At 41.6% G+C, this 16,498-nt stretch overlaps 2 protein-coding genes across 17 annotated transcripts in view; one reads left to right on the top strand and one right to left on the bottom strand.

Moving 5' to 3' along the window:
- Positions 1-16,498, top strand: part of RANBP1 (RAN binding protein 1) — a 251,354-nt gene that overhangs the window by 11,390 nt on the left and 223,466 nt on the right. The window lies entirely within an intron of this gene.
- ARVCF (ARVCF delta catenin family member) overlaps positions 1-16,498 on the bottom strand; it is a 215,063-nt gene that overhangs the window by 26,804 nt on the left and 171,761 nt on the right. For 14 of the 16 annotated variants that reach the window (XM_052690950.1, XM_052690955.1, XM_052690947.1 and 11 more), the window contains 2 exons: positions 16,336-16,353; positions 12,483-12,554 (listed from right to left, as the gene is read on the bottom strand). In XM_052690950.1, the coding sequence (XP_052546910.1) occupies positions 12,483-12,554; positions 16,336-16,353 (90 nt within the window). The remainder of the gene's footprint in view (positions 1-12,482; positions 12,555-16,335; positions 16,354-16,498) is intronic. The other 2 variants (XM_052690939.1, XM_052690942.1) reach the window with 1 other exon arrangement.

The following is a 16,498-nucleotide window of genomic DNA, read 5'->3' as shown; positions in this document are numbered from 1 at the left end:
AAAATCCATAGCACAAAAACAGACAGTTTACCATTGGTAATTCTGGAAAAGATAAGGTGATGAGGCAACATGACAGAAAGCCTTATTTGATAGAAGTAGGTGTGAAAATGGATCCCATTTCTTAATGGTGGAAACTTTTAAATGATGGAATCTCTAGGCTGGAACTTGCTTACCTCTGCTTTGGTAGGGTTCAAATTCAGACCTTTTCAGAGCACACTGCAACAGTTTTCTGTATTTAGTCAAGTTTTCTCAGAGGAGCAGAAGCTAATGAAGATTGGGAACTTGAGGAAAATTGTTACTTTTCACATTATATAAACAACTGTTTACAAATGTACAGTTCTGTACACATGCCAGAATGTGCTTTTAGGAAGGACTTTTCCTCAAACTGGAAAAAAAAGTCAGAACAAGAAAAATGATTTCCTTACAAAACCCACATACATCTCAGTAAAAGCATGCTGCTCCTCTTCAAATCATAGCTGCCATGTGATGGAGCTGAACAGAACTGAGAGCTACACTTTTCACTGTCTTTATTAGTGCAGATGCCTAACAGTCCAGCCAAACTGCAAGAGGGTTTGAGCTTACTGTATGAAATGTTTTTAAAACAGAGACAATTGAGTGATTCCCTGAAATTCCCCATCCATAGCCATCAGACCACAGCCATGACCAATGATAAAACACAGTATGTTAGTATTAGCTGTTAGTATCTCAACAAGTTCAAGAACCCATAAAATAAAAATGTCTCAGGCTCATCACTGAAAATAATGGCAGTTAAGGGACTCCTTCCATTCGCCTCATGCTGCCTGGACCTATCATTTTCTTTCCTCCTCTTTTTTTTTTGGTGTGTGTTTGACTAATGATCATGTGTTCTGAAATACCCTTTTCTGGCCTCAAGCCCTTGTCAAAATCTGCTTTGCAGTTTCTGATGCCAATCAGACGCTTTGACTCCAGGAAGCTAATGAGCTTTTAGCTTTCCCCCAGCTCAGTAGTAACAACCTGTCTGCAGAGAAGTGCTCACTGCAAAAGGAATCATGCAATAGACTTCGGCTCCAGACACCATTTAATTTATTAAAAACATTCTGATGTTATTCAGAACTGTTTAGTTGTTGAACATCTTTATAAGCTTAAGGTTATAAAACCCCAGCAAGTAGGCAAGCATGGAAGAAAGATCACAAAAGACAGCTGGAAAGCACCAAAGGAAAAAAAGCAACAATGGCTGTGGTTATTTAGTTGAAATATCTGCTCACCCACAGACATAAAGTACTGAAGTATGCAAGAAAGGTGGAAAAAGCACAGAAAGCCCTTTTTTGCCTCTGCAGTCCTCTTAAGCATCTTTTTCCTATCTCCAAGAGAGACTCCATGGAATGCACTAGATCATGAGGCTGGGGATGGTCCAACTAGGTGCCTCCCCTGCTATGTGATTTGCATTGGACTGGAAATCAAAGCCCCTTTGTGGTTGCAGAGTGGAGGAAAAGACACTGCACTGCAATGCAAAGCAGTAAGATCCAGTGGCAAGGAAGAATGAGCTGTCAAACCGGAGAGCTCTGTTCTTCCCTGTGTGCCACGCAGAGAGGTGATACAGCACAGCTGGCAGCTAGGGAAAGGCAGTCAGCTCTTTGGGCAGCCTGCTGATGTAAGAGAGGTGATGGCAGGGAGCAGACAGTGCTCTGCCTGGATGCAGCAAAGCACAGGATCGTGTCGTTGCAGAAACTGACAGCTGTGCTCCTGCAGGCCTCCATGACCGCCAACTCCCGCTAGCAGGCCTGTGGCAGGTCAGGGTGTGGGGCAGCCCAGAGTATGCAGGGCAATCGGGTCTTCTCCGCCTTTAATCCTCTATCCACGGTGGAGAGAATCTTGATCAGCAAGGCAAAAACAAATCCTGCATCACCATGGAATTTACAGGAATGAGACTGCTTTGTCAGATATGGGACTAGAGGGGTTTCTGCTGACTGCACTTCAAAACACCGCCCTGCTGCCAAGGGACTTCCTGCTCTGCTCTGAAAGCCTGCGTGCTGCTGACAAGTGCCTGCATCCATCAGCAATGGCTGCTGCTTCACAGCTGTGACAGACAGGGACGGACAGACGGTTTTTCCACTCGGGCTGGCACCTGTCAGGTTCTTCCCTTTACTGCCCCAGCTTCATCTTCAGTGTCAAGGGGAACAAAAATCAAAGAAAATAGATATATATTTCAGAGCTCACACACTGAACCATGCTTAGAAGGCAAGTTGAAAGCTTTTCTTCTGGGTTAGTCACGCTTCACTGAGTCTACTTCTACTTTCATCATGATTTTATATAAAGATCTCATAAATGGTCATAAGCCATTACACAAGTATTTGGTTATTCTTATTAGCTCAGTCGCTTGCTAGAGGCCTGTCTGCTTAAGGCAGTGAGGAGCAGCAGAACTGTCTGGCTTGACTTATTAGAATAAGAAAGGAGAATAACGTCTTTTATCCAGTGCATCTACCCTCACAGAAATACCAACTCCTTCAAAATACTTTCCAGTAAGACGACAAAATTTGGATATAAACAGCTAACCTTCCTTGGGGAAAGGTTAACAGTATCCAAGCTGGGAAGAAGCGAGGAGATCCAATCTCAGTCAAGAGAAATGAAACGTCAGTGATACTTCATCATCAGAACTGATACTGGAAGCCCATTTAGTTCATTACAGGCAGAGTTCTACAATCTTGTCTTTATGAACACGTTAAAGGCAAGTACCATATGGAAAAACATACTCATATAATTAAATAATTTACTATATGCAAACACAGACACATCCTCCAATCCTGCTTGTGCTCTGAAATTGCCAATTAGTTCCCACTGCAGCTTCCAAAGCCAAAAATGTGTTTCACTTTCTCTCTCCATTTCATGAAAGCTGCCACATGCACCCAAAGGAAACCCACTGCCTCCACTAATCTGTCTCAATTACAGTCACTCTGCTGCTGTCAGGCAATTTAAACATCTCCCAAGCATCCAAGGAGAAGAATTTTACTTCTTCAGTGTAAACTAAATGCCAGGCCAGAATGAAGCAGCATAAACAAAAGGTATTTTTTCAAATTCTCTAACAAAAAATTGACCCTGCAGCCCAAGTTTTCAAGGTACAGTACATGGGTAGTTCGTTCTTATGGATTTGGGCATAAAATGGAAGCCTTAATGTCTTCAAGAACAGAGATTCTCCAACAACCCAACAATCCTCAAAGCACCTCGTCCATTTCCAGTCTGGGGTTACAGAAGGTGAATTGCAACAGTAGATGCTGCTCCTCCCTCACCTGAGCTGGGATGCACAACACCAAGCTGTGGAATGAGGGCATACTCTCCTCCCTTCAGCCAAACACTCTGGCTTTGTAGAAAAGCACGAAAGTTGCTATTAAATGTAAATATGTCTGAGGCATTGAATATCTGATAGTCCTTGGCAGAACTGACAATAACAGTTTTGCCCCTAAAATTATAGGTTTCCTGGAGACACAGATCTTGCTGTAAAACTTGAATTTGGACAGAAGTGTGAGATAAATGTTATGAACATTGGACCGAATGCCTCTACAAAACCTTAGCTGTCCAAGCACATACACATTTTTACAACCACAGATCAATCCACCTGTAAGTAAAAAGAAAGAAAAAAAAAAAGGATCTGGGCCCCCAGCTCATAGCAATGAATGTGATTCTTATTTGAAAGAGTGGAAGCACAGATATTTGTCAAGAGACAAAGCAGGAATGTTACACAACATCCAACTGCAGCCTGTCCCCACTTTAGCTATCCTACAGGAATGGCCCACAAAAAGAAAATAACAGGAGAAATTGCATAGCAAAGTGAAAACATACACTACCTCTGAACAACTGAAACAGCTTCCTTGAAACCACTTAATCACTGTTAAAATAATGAAAAGATTCCTAACCAGGACCAGGTTGTTTAGGGTAGTTTTCAAATCCAACACAGATTTCTTATGTCAGTAAGACAAGAAACACTTCATGTTATTGTAGACTTACAGTTTTTCACATCTCTGAAAATTCAGAGTTGAAAGAAATTGAGAGACTGAAATATAAACACACTCCTTCCTACTGCACACAGATCAACATTCACACTGATCATCTGAAAATGCGGGTGTCAGTAATCAAGCTCTGCATAGGTTTAGAGCAAATAACAACTGGATTGACATTGCTTTCCTGACCATGGAGAGGTAAGATCTCCCCCCCCACTCCTGCATGGCTGACAGGTAATTTTAACTGTCCATTGAACAATGTAAAACGCCTGCCTCCCAGGTCAAGGTCATTCTTCTTCATTCCTCAGCTAGATGTATTTGGCACATTAAGTCACATCATTCCCCTGTCAGAGTGGAGATGGGAGAGCTTTTAAGCCTGCACACAGCACTCGGGGTTATGGAAATAAATATGGTTTTGTAGCACAGCTCTCACGTTCAAGATCTCTAAGTGGTTTATAAAGTAATGAGTCAGATAACATGACTGCAGCAGCTGTGTAGGTAAACGTGCTGGAAATTAATGTTGAGAAAAGAGATTTTTTAACTTTCTGAGTTTCTTTATTTGCCTTTCTCCAAAACACATCTGCAGCTTCAGCACCAGTAATTTCTGCAATTTAGAATGCACAGAGTGCACAACATTCTAGTTTATTTTAATCTTGAGATTAACTCCATAATTAATGCTCTCCATTAACTCTAATAAATACTGTTCAAGTACAGGAGGAGTAATAATGGACACTTCATGTATTTCTCCTATATCAGCTGCATTATAAGGAATCCATTCTACAATTCTAGAAGGGCCTTGCTGGATGTCTAGTACCTCAATCTGCAGTTAGTTCAGAATTACTTAAATATGTCATTTTTGTTGGGCAGATGACTCTTCCCAGCTGAGATGCCTGGCTAGCTGTCCTGGATGAACACGTTTTGCAAAAAACCAAAAACCCCTGTCCCTAATAAAAAGAAAATTCTGCTGTTTCTTTGCATGCATGTTTTTCGTCTGTCATTATCATCAGTCACAAGAAGAGTCACAGAGAGCAATTAGGGTGAGAGTGCTGGAGGTCCCCATGGCAGCCTCTTGCTCTACGTGGGCTCAGCACTCGATCTGGTTCAAGTTATTTCCAGCTTCGTCCAGCCGGGTCCTGAGACCTGCCAGTGGCAGAGCCCCTCTCAAAGCCTCTCTGCCAACCCGTCCCAATGCTTAACTCTGCATTTTGTGTGCTGGAGTGCTACATGAAATGGCCAGACCATCCAAGACAGATCTTTAAGTAAGATTTGAGAGGTACCAGTCTAACATTGAGTTTAGAAAGCGTCTGAGTCACACAGTCCTCTAAGAAAGCCATTCACATGGCTGTTACTCCTTACAGTACTGCCTTCACAACACTGACACGGAGCTGCAATGACCTCCTTTTACTTACACACTATTTCTGGAAGTCTGGCAAGGGATTTAAATCCACATTATACAATTTTTCTGCCTCAGCTATTCTGAAACTTCCTGCTGTTCTTTTAACTTGTCAAGTAGCTTCGTCAGCAGAACTTTGCTATGGTACTTTTGATGGACACCAGAAACAACTTAACTTTGTGCAACAAGGTTTTGTGAATGATTTTGACATAAAATCTCATTTCTAAGTTCTGACAAAAGCTGAATTCCTCTTTCTTACTTTTCATAATAAGACTGGATAGCCAATCAGGATAACCTGACTTGCATCCTGCTTCACAGTATAACATCTCACATTCATCTTCTACACTTATGCCAGAAGGGAGAAAAAGTCTGCTTTCGTTGTTGTTCCTTAAGTGAAGCTGAAAAAGTGATATGGCACAAATCTGACACAATAATTTGGGATGGACAGACAGATGGAGTTTTTCCACTGAAGTGAAGTGACTGAATCCCAAATCAAAGCCGTTCCAGTCATACGGGATAAGCACTTCCTCACCAACTTCTGCTTTTAACCCTGGCATATTTTCACGGTGTGTTTTCATTTTATAAACAGTCCTTGAGCAGCATCTGCATAATGAGCTGTGCTCTGTAATAACAGACATTCCGTTTCAGAATTTAGAATTAGAATTGCTTGTAGAATAGAAATGTTAAATGAGACACACAGAAACACATGCACAAAAAGGAGGGTTGTGAGGAGAATATTAATGATTGTCAGAAACGGACCAACAGTACAGGAAAGGCTGTGAGCACAAAAAAATTGACTGAAAACTAGCACTTTGCAATATTAACTACTGGAGCATCAGAAATGGTAACCAAGTATAAAGGCACATGCAAGTCCCATCACTGGTTCAAGAGATGAGATCCTGTTAACTTTGAATTGCTTTGAACTGCCATAGCTAAAGTGAACGCTGTAGCTGGGCTATAAAACTTGCCGAGGCATAAAGTTACATACTGGTTTCTGTGTACCTCTATCTTCATGGAGCATCACAAATAACATGGCTGAACTCCTTCATACAAATACACAGTAAGTATAGCATACTGTATGGGAATGGTTGAGTCACAGCCAAACCAGTGATGGAGCACCAGGTAAAGGGGCAGGGCCAGCCCTGGGAGCACAGGTGGAAGCAATTCAGCTGCACCAGGACAGCTGGACCCAGGTTCTGCCCCTCGTAACTCATGAGAGGACTGGCAGCCACAAGGGAAGCATCTCTACTTGGAGAGTAGTAAGAGTCAGAGACAGTAAGCGATTCCTTCTTTATTGCAGGATTATGACCTCTGCCTTCCTTGGGTGACCCAAAACTGGTTTAAAGCAGCTGTATCTGCTACTGCCTATCCTAACAAGTATAGCAAAAATACTAAGCAGTTTGTAGTGTTGTGCATTTTGAAAGTACTCTCTGCACCATAAAATCCTCATTCCATTCACACAATATCCCAATGGGGTAAAACACTGCCACACACCTTGAACAGAAGTTGTTTTTGTATGATTTTTTTATTGCTGCAGTGCTATTAACAGTTGTGATACCCAACACTTTGGCAGAAGTTGCTGTTTTTACAAGCATATCGTGTATATTCTGCATTGGTTATCACAGCAGCAGCAAAAACACCAGTCATTATCCCACTGAAGGGGTGGAAGTAGCGAGACTTCGTGAATGAGCTCACAGCAGCCTTGGCATATGAAGGCAATTAACTTGCCTAAGGACACTCAGCAAGTCAGTAACTGCAATGTGAAAATGAGACTTTCTTGCTTCCAGCTCTGTCTTTCGCTGAATCCCCAAACAACTCTACCTCCTCAGTAGCTGCCATCATTACTATCTGCTTCAGTGGAGTTCCTGCTGTTTAGTTTTTTGCAGGTTATTTTATTATGCAAGTACATAAAGTGTTCTAGTTGAAGATGTTGGGACACATGCATGGTAAGTCTCACATTCAGTGCCTTTATAACTTGGCCACAAATTCGCAACAGACAGAAAGAGAATTTACCATCTGAGATTCTTGTCTTTTGAAGATACAGCTAGTTATTATAATAGATCTATAATCTTGAATGTCAGCCTTAGGCAAGAAAGATCTGGAAACTGACTGTAAGAGTAATTTTATAGTCCTAAAGGACTAAAGATGGAAAGGAAGAATCTTGTCTCTGACTGCTAGCTTTTTGCCCCTGCACATGCTGTGGAAGTCTGAACATTCAATAATAATGAAGGATAAAGAACAGGGATAGTTCTGTGTGTACATCCCTTATTTCCAGAATAACCACGTACTCTCTAGCTGAGTCAGTTTCTCCTCATTTAGAAGGATGAAGAAGGGTTGGGAAGGGCAGGTCATGTATGGAAATTTTCCTATCCAAGATAACTGTTCTCTGACTCAAAGACTTAGAAGACAGATGAGAGTTCTTTCAACTGCTTTGCAAATTATGAAAGAACACATGGAACCAAGAAGAACACTCAGTATCACAGAATTGTAGAATCACAGAATTGTAGGGGTTGGAAGGGACCTCCAGAGATCATCGAGTCCAACCCCAAGTATAGGACAGGTATAAGAGATACTAATAATTCTGATAGGAATTCTCAACACCGTGCATGAAATACTTTAAAACACATTAATACAAGAGCACATTATCTGCTCACACAGAGATGCTCTCAGTCCCTTGCTCTCCACCAGCACACACAGGAGGGGTGTGGATGGTGCCGTTTATCCATCAATCCTACTCACTCAATTCTGACAATCATAATTAATGACTGAAGTGCTGGAGTCAACTTGTAAAGTTTTAAAGAAAACAAATAAAAATGGCAGTGAAACCGAAAACAGGAGCTAATCTTAATTACAAACGTGAAGTCAAAAGCTTCAGTGAAGTCTCTCTCCCACTACAGTGTTGCCTTTAGTTGAAGACAAATTGCTAGCGTTTTTGTAATCTACTAAGTTAAAGTCATTATGCTGACAGTGCCAGGAAGTCTCATTTCCTGGAGCAGTAACACAAAGATTTATAAGTGAATTTAAACGCTCACCTTCTGGAACAAGAAATCTATCATCTGCATTGGGCTACATGAAAAGTGACTGAGTATTTGAGATAACAGAGAAAGAAGAAATTCACCTCTCTCCTCTGTTTACATCCCCAAAATGCAAGTGAGCTGAAATAATCAAAATGGAAAGGAAAAATTAATGAACAATATAGTAACTGATTTAAAGGAGAGAACGAGTTAAGTTTGCCCACTGGCTGAAATGTACCTGAACATCCATCCTCACGGCTGAAAATTTTCAACTCCGGAATGAGATGAAATGAAACCAGAGCTGAAGTTCAACACTCAAAGCATCTTAGAGTATCCCCTTTTATGCCATTAGATGTCTGCATGCATGCACAAGAAGTCAAGGGATTTGTCTAACCCAAATACCAGCCTTGGACTTAATTAGGAATAACTGACCAATTATACACGAAAAGCAGTTTTGCCCTTCTGGACTTTCTCTTTCCCATTGTAGCACCGATGAACAGAGATGAACAATCCAGCACCTTCCCATCAGGAAGATTAAACATTACAACCTTGCTAACACCTTCAGAGGGCTGACACACACCAATGCTGATTCTTATCTCTTAATCTGCCATTTGAGGCACTGCTTTCCACTGCACAGGTATGATTAATCCTTGTCCTTCTCCTACTGCACAGGCCTCCTGTCGCTACTCTTGCTCAGGAATAAGGATGCTGCTAACAAAGCCAAGGAATGGTACTATGCTACATATTTAACATGCACATCAACATTCACACCAAGGTAGTGCAGAAAAACAGGCTGCAGAGGAGAGAGCCAACACCACTGTCAGCGACCTACTTTATACGGGGAAAGGGATTTCAGCAGGGCTGCTGCTTCTCACAGAAGAAGGAATTTCTGAACGTGCTAAATATAGTGAGGTCCCAATGACAGCATTCATAATTTCTTCTTAGTGCTGTTTCCTTCTCATACGGCCCTCTGCAAGCTCTTATCATTTCCCCAAAAGTTATCCTTTCTCCCTGTTGAAAATATGCTCCTTTCAACAAAGTGGAATCATGATGCTTCTCTTCCACAGTCCTTCCTCACGAGGACAGCAGTACTCTGGATGCTGCCAAAGCATGTACACATATCTTTGTTTTTCAATATCAGACGAGACAGCTTCTGAAAGCACTGCAAGATCTCTCATCTGACATTATCCAGTTTGCTACAGATGATAACCCTGAACTGGAAGCATTCCCCAGCAGAATGCCTAGCACGTGAAATTATAAAGGCACAGAAATGGTTTCAGGGCTGCTCAAATGCTATGTTGCAGCAAAATCCAGTGTTCATAAAAACAAAACAAAACAACTAGAGCAATGAGAAGAAGACTTCAGAGCATCCATTTGAAAAAAAAATCTCCTTTTATTCATCCCTTACTCTCCAAAGAAAACAAATAACAGGAGAAAAATTGCTGGAATTTCAACCAGGTAACAACCCCACACTGCCTTTGTTCCGTTCAGGATGTGAACGCGCTCACAAGCCATTTTGAACAGAGACTGAAAAAGCCTCAGCCACCGAAACAGACACCGACACACCCTCCCCATTCCTCTCCAACTAGAAGCTACTGAAGTTTCTGCTTTTTCACATTCAGTTATGTGACAGCATCGCCGTTCAGCTTGGTTTCCATGACAGTTTTTGTAATTCTGAGAGTAAACAAAATTTTCAAAGATGATACTTTATATCGAGACTGAGCTAGTTGATAAGCAGAGTGTCAATTAAGCTCAGTGATCACGTCTAAGATTGTTTCAGAAAGAAATCATGTTGGTGCTTCTCCAAAGCCACTCTTAAGCCCAACAAGGAAGGAAAACACAACTGACTATGACTCAGGACTGCATGAAACTTGCAACACTGCATCCCAACATTTAGTTGGCTACCCCCATGTTCAGCTCCTGCACTGCATGGAAAAAAAACTTACTACCGCAGTTTCACTTGCCTAGAAAGATTCTAGTTAAAAAGTCACTTTAATATGACTTTAATAATACATGAAAGAGATTAATCTATAATTGTTGATTTTTGAAATAGCACTTAACTGTGTCACTCAAACAGAGTGCCTTTGATCATTAAAATTTGCATGGCTTTCCAGTCTCAGTTACAAGGATCTGCCTCAGCTGAGAGCGGATCTCATCAGAGCCAATTATCCTCTATGGCACAGATCTGACCTAGGCTCTTAAGGGCTTTAAGACTGCAATTTTATTCGTCTCACTGAACAACTCAAAGTCCTAGCGATCTTTTTATGACCTTTAATATTCAGGAACTCTCACTTTAACCAAACGTCCTAAAGGAAACTACTGATAAAAAAAAAGGGAACAAAAAAGTGTCCTTGCATTCCCCCACCCCTTGGAATACACAAACGTGCAGATCCCACACCAACGGCTTCTTAAAAAACGCCATGGAATCAATCAATGTAGTGAGAGATGTCATCAGATTATAATCTATTCCATTTAAACGAGAGCATCTCAGAATTGTCAAAAATTATCTATTCCAGTGCATGACTTCTAGATACCGAATATAATGAGCTGTGTAAGCTCAGACAGATGTAGCTCCCATTAAATATACCTCACCTCTGCCATTAGAAAAAGGCATATCAAAGAGTTTAATCTTAAAGAAAGCTATGCAAAATACATTTCTTTGTAGAAAATCTGAATCTTTTTTTTTTTTCCTAAACTTTACTGGCACCCTCATTCTTTTCTAAGTATGACTGGAGTGTTAGAGTTGAAGCCCTTGCTATATTTTGCCTTTTTTTTTTTTTTAATTTTTTTTTAAACATCCTTGCAAAGTCTCCTTGCTCTGCAATGTCAGTGCCCAGTCCTGAACTGATGCCATGAAAGTGAAAGCTGGTTATGAGGTCCGACCAGCAGCTTTCTGTACAGGATGGTATTGCACCTTCTAGAGGGCGCATTACTATCTTGTGCAATAATGCACCAAGTGAAAACCACAGTTTGGATAACAGCCTAGAAACTGCAACCAGTGTAAAGGGTGCCTGCAATTTCAGTTTTACACTCTGAAGAACATTCAGTTCTTGCTATTTACAGATCACGAAGGTGAGGGTGCTGCAGGAGAGCTCTTCTGCCAGGCCAGGTGAACAGTGTGGCAGCACAGCAGTTGCTACGACTGTAGTTGTATCTGCAGTGATTCTGCACACACTTCTAACAAAAACTTGTACAAGTTTCAAAACACTTTCCAATGCTATAAGAAGTATGAGAAGACCTAAACAATATCATAGCACTCAACTAAAGACAGCATATTCAGGATGGATGTACAGACTGAAGGAGAACTGCTGGAACCCGAAGCACAATGTTGAAAAACTGAAGAAACACAGATATTCCAGGAATGGGAAAAGATTAGTGGTTAGTGCACTTCATGCTTTCTCGTATTTCCTTACACTCAGTTCAGTGAGGGAATTCACAGTTGGAGTTGTAAAGGAAGCCAGCATGCACTCAACACTTCAGCGAGGCACAATCACCAAACCCTACTCACAGAACACCCTGAGCTGGGAGGGACCCACAAGGGTCAGAGCCCAGACAGCAAACCCAACGTCTGACAGCCCCAGTGCTCCCCCAGCTCTGGCAGCTCAGGGCCGTGCCCACTGCCCTGGGAACCCTGTGCTGGGCCTGACCATCCTCTGAAGAACCTTTCCGTAATTCCCAACCTGAACCTCTCCTGAAATGGAAATCTCACAAGAAACTTATGGGCTGAGCTACGAAAAGAATTCTCTACTTTCCAGCACGATGCTGTATTATGGGTGTAATGAAAAATACACGTATTAGAAACCAGCAAATTTTAAGCAATTTTTAGAATTCAAAATATAACAATTCATTCACAGCCCTTGGATTTAGTGTTACTTCTTCCTTGATTTTTGGTAATCCTTAGCTCAGGCAGGCCTCTACAAGTTTAATACAAAAGCTGCTTGTATCTAGCATTACTAGATAAAAACCAGCACTGACAAATCTGTTATTTCAATTAAACAAATACAAAATAAAGATCAATATGATTGATTCATGTCTCAAATCCCTCTTAGAGCCTCCAACTCACATGCTACTTCTTATTTCCAAAAGCACAGACATTAGCATTACCTTTTGCTGTCTCAGACCGCTTGGGCAAATCGAGTGTATCAAAATTCCTGTCCAAATCTCCATTCTTCTTTCCTGTGCAAAAAAGAAAAAAGAGGACAACAGATGGTGAAGACCAATCAATGAAGTGCAATTTTAGCTATTTATTAGCAAATGAGGGAAACAATTTCATACTTTTGCTGAGAGAATTCTAAACATGTATTACATAAACTTTAACTTAAACAGTTCTACACAGAAAAGTGGAACAGCACCTTGACTTCACTTTTAGGCTATGGATTCAATTTAATGTATGCAGATGGGGAGGGAAGTGTTAATTTTCTCTTCCTCCACCGCAGACATTCTGGCTTGGGTAAGCACACACAAACCCTATGGGATAACCAAGCATTGCCACTGGGAGTCCTGGAACAGAGATAGGAGATTCTGAAGGAAGTGCAGGAATCTACATAGCTTGGGAGGGCAGCACTACACAATTCAGCCTTCCCTAATTACTTCAGGGGGAAAATCTTGTTATCTAGTCCCTCTCCCTCAAGAACAGCAGAAGAAATTGCAACAGCGAATGATGCGATGAATTTGCACTCAGTTTAGCTGCTCCTGAACACAGACCCTACCAGACTGCTCAGGGAGGTCTGCAGGAAGAGCTGAAAGCTGCCCAAGTCAGGATGCTTAACAGCAAACAGGCACAAAATATTGAAAAATATAACATGGAGACTGGTCTGGCTCTTGATTGGAACAGGTCAGAGAACAGGAGAGGCCAATCTCTGTCCTGTCATAGCAGGAAGATGAATCCCATGAGCCATTCTACCTTCTTGATGAAAAATAAATGTGTGCAGTACAGAAGAGAAACAGTGCTTTTAAATACCAATACAAACATTTAGAAACACCAGGAAGAGAAAAGAAAAGAGCCCTCAAGATAGCATTACATCCCCACTGTTTCTTTAAATTAAATACTACTATTTTTTATGTATATATTTTTTATTTAATGTTAAATACTACTTTTTTTTTTTTTTTTTTTAAATTTTGAATCTTCAGCACAGAGTATCAGCCAACTTTCAGTGCTGTACAAAACCAAACACACATCTGCAAGTTCTGTTCATCTGAAGCCATTTGATTAAAGTATGGCAAAGCCCCAAAGCCCATCTTTCTGAACTGCCAAAAAGTCACGGGACCATACAGCATGCCAGTGCTCTGAAAGGCACCTTTTCTAAAGGGAAGGACAGGACGCAGCTGTAACTCTGCAGACCTCCATCTAGTTTCTGTTCCATGAAAGAACTTGAAGCATGTTGCTTGGTGAACTAAATACCAGAAAGAAAAAATGAACAGTAAAGGACACTACATTTCATAATGACAGCTGAACACTGTTAGTGCTTGCAAACCTTTGCAGACTGTCCAAGCAGAGGGACTGAAGAGGACATTAGTCATTGTTTAGGAAATATTACAAACTTGGGACAGACCAAGAAATGGGACTCCACTGTAACTACAAGCACGACTAACTCCTTTCACACATCCCCAATTTCATGTCTCTGGCATTACCTAATTTAAAAAACCTATGAATAATTGCAGCAAGAGCCAGACTTCACTCAACACAACCACTTATTGCAGAAGTTCTCTATGTAAAGACAGGAGATTCTATTAGCCCTGCAGAACTGACATGGCTCAGTAAGAAGCAGGATCCCTCCAGCCTAGTGCCACCAGTTACAGACATTGTCCACGAGAGCAGCGTAGGCTGCTGCATCTTTTGAGCTGGCAGTGCAGAAGCAGCTATTTACTAAGCCATCTTTCCACCCTGAATTCTCTCATCTTCAGTGGCAGTCTCAATTTCTGGACCACACTGAATGTACTGCTCACCTTTTAGGAAGCCTTTACTGGTTTGTCTCTCAGAGGAACTAAACCAGCCCTCAGACAAAACCACGTCTCTTTAGAACAGAAGCTGCCAGCAGTTTACTACTGGAAGAAATTCAGGAGACAGAGCTCTGACCAACGGGATCTCTGCTTTACCAACTGCTTGTTTAATCCAATTCAGCAAGGGCCAGGTTCAGAAATTCCCAAAGCACCTCCATTATCTGGGGCTTTCCTATAGGGAGCGGATGAGGAACACGAGGACTAAGCTGTAAATCGACTCCAAAAGAAATCCATCCGGAAGGCAAACATGGTGCAGCTGCTCCTGTTCCCATCTGATTTCCAAGAGACCCACAGTATTGATTTGGATTTCCTAACAAGGTGACAGCATTCAGCAATTTCAAGAGCCTATCAATTACAGACCTCTCAGCCTCACCTACCCTGAATGACATCATGAGAAAGCAGCTTCACTGACAGCCACTGCAGCTCTGAATATCACTCAAGCCTGCCAGCATTGTTAGCACACAGGGATGTTTAAAAGATCATGCTAGCAGTTTAAGGCATGTGGTTTGGACATCTCAATTTTTTCCCTTCTATACATCTCCTTCCTCCCCAAGTTTTACAGCTCTAAGAACAGGAGAGAAAAGATTATGCTGCTGGATCAAAAGCACAGCTCCAGACTTGGCCAAGAGACAGACAGCTTTGAATGTGCCTGCTGACAGGTCTGTTTTATGAGACCTGGCTGAAGGAATTGGCACAGCAATCTGCTTTGGGAAAACAGCCTGACATGAGACTTGATTGTACAAGAAGCAATTTACAGTCTCTGAAACAGTAGGATTAAAATTCTTTCCCTCTCCCCCCACTACTTTTATGTAAAAAACAACTAAAACATGACCTTTGGCATCCTCACTGTCAGAAGCTTAATAAGGACTGTGAGATATAACCTGGTGTTATTAACCAATAGTGCTGTTTATCATCTTCCTCAAATATCATTTTGTTTCCTTGGATAATCAATACAGCTATTCACAGCTAGACCACTCTTGCTGAAAGATTAATTCCCAAACACTTCGAGTTAAGAAAAAAAAAAAAATAGTGCAGAGATTCTTCATGACACACCAGAACAGCCAATGCTGTGCTCCTAAGTTTTGTTAATATGCTCCATCGCCGCCCAGTTCAGTGGGTGATGCAAGGCCAGGGCTGCGCTCTGCCCCTCTGCAGGTCCCCCCCAGAGGCCTCCAGTCACAGTCTGTGAGCAGCATCCCCCAAAATGCTCACAAGCACAGTCTGTTCCGTAGAGCAATTTTTTCAACAATTTAATTTTGACTCAACTCTCTGGACACACTGAGCTGAAGCAAGTGTCACAAACAGACAAAGAGCCAGTCTTTACCCCTCAGTGTCAGTGGAAATCTCCAGGATACTGCACAGCAAACCGAAGTAAGGGAGGTAAACTTTAGCCTCAGTCGTACATTTCCAATGGCAATTCCACCTGCTGTGCTGGGATGAGAAGCTGAAGGGTGCAGCTCCCCAGCAGCTTACTGCAGGTATCTTCAATCTAGCTAGCCTGAATGTCAGTAACAAAGATGCAGAAGGCTGGGCCACATTCCCAAGCTGACAAAATGACCTTTATGAGTACAATTCCAAGCTGCTGAGTCTTTACACTTACTGCTACCCAGGTGAGTTAGCAAAACTAAACTTTGACATGATAGACTTAGCAAGGCAACTTGCACACTTACCTGTGCCCTCCCTAAAAGGGATTGTTAGGCTGGTTGCAAATCAATTATGACAGGACTGAATAAAAATGTGCCATTTCTGCTTTTAGCGTGAGAAGAACAAACTGAAAATGCTCTCTCAATTACACAGCAGATTTCCATGCCTGCTGAAATGAACAGGAGGAAGCAGAGCATGGAGGAGCAGAGAAGGTGAATGAACAAGACCTTAATCTCAGCTCTTTGCCTTGCATGTAGAAGCTGAACAATGTAGATTATGGTGATGATGGAAAGAAAGTATTGCAGAGACTCACCTTGATTGAACCACTCCTCTAATTACCAGAAAAGCAGCAAAAGAAAAACAAGAATTTACAGGAAGGAAGAAAATATAAAGGAACAGTCACAAAGAGGCAGAATTTTACAAAATAGGTTAAAACCTGAGGCTTACAAGAAAATTATCAACTTTCATTGATTAAA

Source organism: Tympanuchus pallidicinctus, unplaced genomic scaffold (assembly GCF_026119805.1).
Source record: "Tympanuchus pallidicinctus isolate F22 unplaced genomic scaffold, pur_lepc_1.0 scaffold28, whole genome shotgun sequence".
Taxonomy (NCBI): domain Eukaryota; kingdom Metazoa; phylum Chordata; class Aves; order Galliformes; family Phasianidae; genus Tympanuchus; species Tympanuchus pallidicinctus.
Note: the sequence above shows the minus strand (reverse complement) of the source record. Positions and strands in the feature narration are given on the sequence as shown.